The sequence below is a fragment of the Gekko japonicus genome, unplaced genomic scaffold (genome assembly GCF_001447785.1).
Source record: "Gekko japonicus isolate JY-2015 unplaced genomic scaffold, Gekko_japonicus_V1.1 scaffold561, whole genome shotgun sequence".
NCBI lineage: Eukaryota > Metazoa > Chordata > Lepidosauria > Squamata > Gekkonidae > Gekko > Gekko japonicus.
This window is the reverse complement of record NW_015162496.1, coordinates 968,190-970,136: the sequence shown is the minus strand read 5'-3', so window position 1 is coordinate 970,136 and position 1,947 is coordinate 968,190. Positions and strand designations below refer to the sequence as shown.

The window sequence follows — 1,947 nt, the reverse complement described above, 5'->3', positions numbered from 1 at the left end:
GCCGGGCTGGAAGGCCCTGGAGCAGGTGTGGCTGGTGCTCTTAGCTCGCCCGGGGCCTCTGCTCCCCGTGTCCCAAGCTCTCAGCTCTGTGGCAGGGAGGAGGGGGTAAAAACACCACCTTCCCTTCCGACTTGCCCTGGAGACCTCTGTTGGTTTCCAGAGCGGGCCGACAACCCACCAGAAAGCGGTGGACTTTGGGCTTTCATGCCTGCCTAAACTGATTTCTATTTCAGCCGCTCCAGGGCAGTGTTCCCTCTAAGCTAAGTTAGTGCGAGCTAGCTCACAGGTTTTTAGCCTTGAACTCACACATTTTTGTCTCGGCTCGGAAAGGATGGCTCCCATTTATGCAGGAGCCAAAGAGCCAAACCGCTCGCTCACATCTTTAATGCCAGCAGCTCACAAAGTAGATTTTTTGCTTACAAGACTCCATAGCTTAGAGGGAGCATTGCTTTCTGATAATACAGTTGGGTTAGCAACCCTCTTGTAGGAATTTGAGTTCAACTAGCTAGTATTTATTTATTTTTAAACCGCCCCTAAGGGCAGAATGTTATTAAGTTTTTCCATCATAAAACGATACAAACTTAACATACAAACATTAACACATACATACAAAACATTAACATTGACGGGGGTAATAAATCTTCATAGTTATTATATTTAATTTGCCTAAATGCAAACATTATTTTCTACAACTATATACGATGAGTAAATATCATTACGTTTCTACCTCATTGGGTTATATGAACTTTGTTTTCTTGGACTTTGTCATTTATTTATTTATTTCTACCTTTATGTAGTTATTATACCAGCTATAAAATTGTGACCAAGTATTCTGGAATGCAGAGCCCGAGTGTCCCTTCATCAATAAAGTCAATTTGTCCATTTCAGCTGCCTCCAAAGCTTTGTTTAAGTTTCGTAGGTGTCTCAGATGTCTAGTATTTATTGATCAAAATTAAAGCATACTCTAAATCGGGGGTTTATAGAACAAACAGTTCAGATGGGATCCGGGTGGGGCAGCAGTCCCGTCCCGTCCCCCCCGTCCCCATTGCTTTAGGCCTCGTGCATGATTGCTGATGCCCACACTCTGTCATTCAGGCACTTGTCCAACTTCTGACACCCTCTTGCTCTCTTCCTCCGCAGGGCTTTCAGATCCCCAAAGGCTGGAGCGTCATGTACAGCATTCGAGACACCCACGACACAGCCCCCGTTTTCAAGGACGTGGACGTCTTTGACCCCGACCGCTTTGGACAGGGCCGCACGGAAGACAAGGACGGCAGGTTCCATTATCTCCCCTTTGGCGGAGGCGTACGGACCTGTCTCGGCAAGCACCTTGCCAAACTCTTCCTCAAAGCACTCGCCATTGAGCTGGCCAGCACGAGCCGGTTCGAGTTAGCCACCAGGACTTTCTCTCGGGTCACGTTGGTGCCCGTGGTCCACCCGGTCGACGGACTGAAGGTGAAGTTCTTTGGACTTGATTCCAATCAGAACGAGATCTTGACAGAAACGGAAGCTATGCTGGATGCCACAGTCTGAGGGAGAGCCCCGGGCTGCTGCTTCTCACGGCTGGGGAGCCTGGGGGGCCGGAAGGGAAGGGAACTAGGAAGGGCCCCCCCCGCTGATGCAGATGCGCCACCAGACCAGCTCTTGTGGTACGTCCTTGGTCGAAACCTGCTTGGATGAATACGCCAAAACAAAATTATGATGTGTGTGTGTGTGTGTTTTTCCGGGGGGGGGGGGGGAGCGCTGAGGGGATCCTCTTGATGGTTTATGTTTTATTTTTTATGAACATAAAGGAGAAAAGGGATTGTCTTGACCATAAAACAAAATATAGATGTTATATATAGATATATATATATATGTATTTATGAACGTGATCTGAAATGGAAACTTGCTCACTGCAAGAGGAGTTGACCTGGTGGTGGAGACGGGAAAAGGCTTCGGAGCTTG

The 1,947-nt window shown here is 47.9% G+C and overlaps 1 protein-coding gene across 1 annotated transcript in view; it reads left to right on the top strand.

Moving 5' to 3' along the window:
• LOC107106000 (cytochrome P450 26B1) overlaps positions 1-1,680 on the top strand; it is a gene marked incomplete at its 5' end in the record, with an annotated part of 9,249 nt that extends 7,569 nt beyond the window's left edge. The window contains one exon of the mRNA XM_015406075.1: positions 1,141-1,680. Within this exon, the coding sequence (XP_015261561.1) occupies positions 1,141-1,533 (393 nt within the window). The remainder of the gene's footprint in view (positions 1-1,140) is intronic.
• Positions 1,681-1,947: the final 267 nt, after the last annotated feature.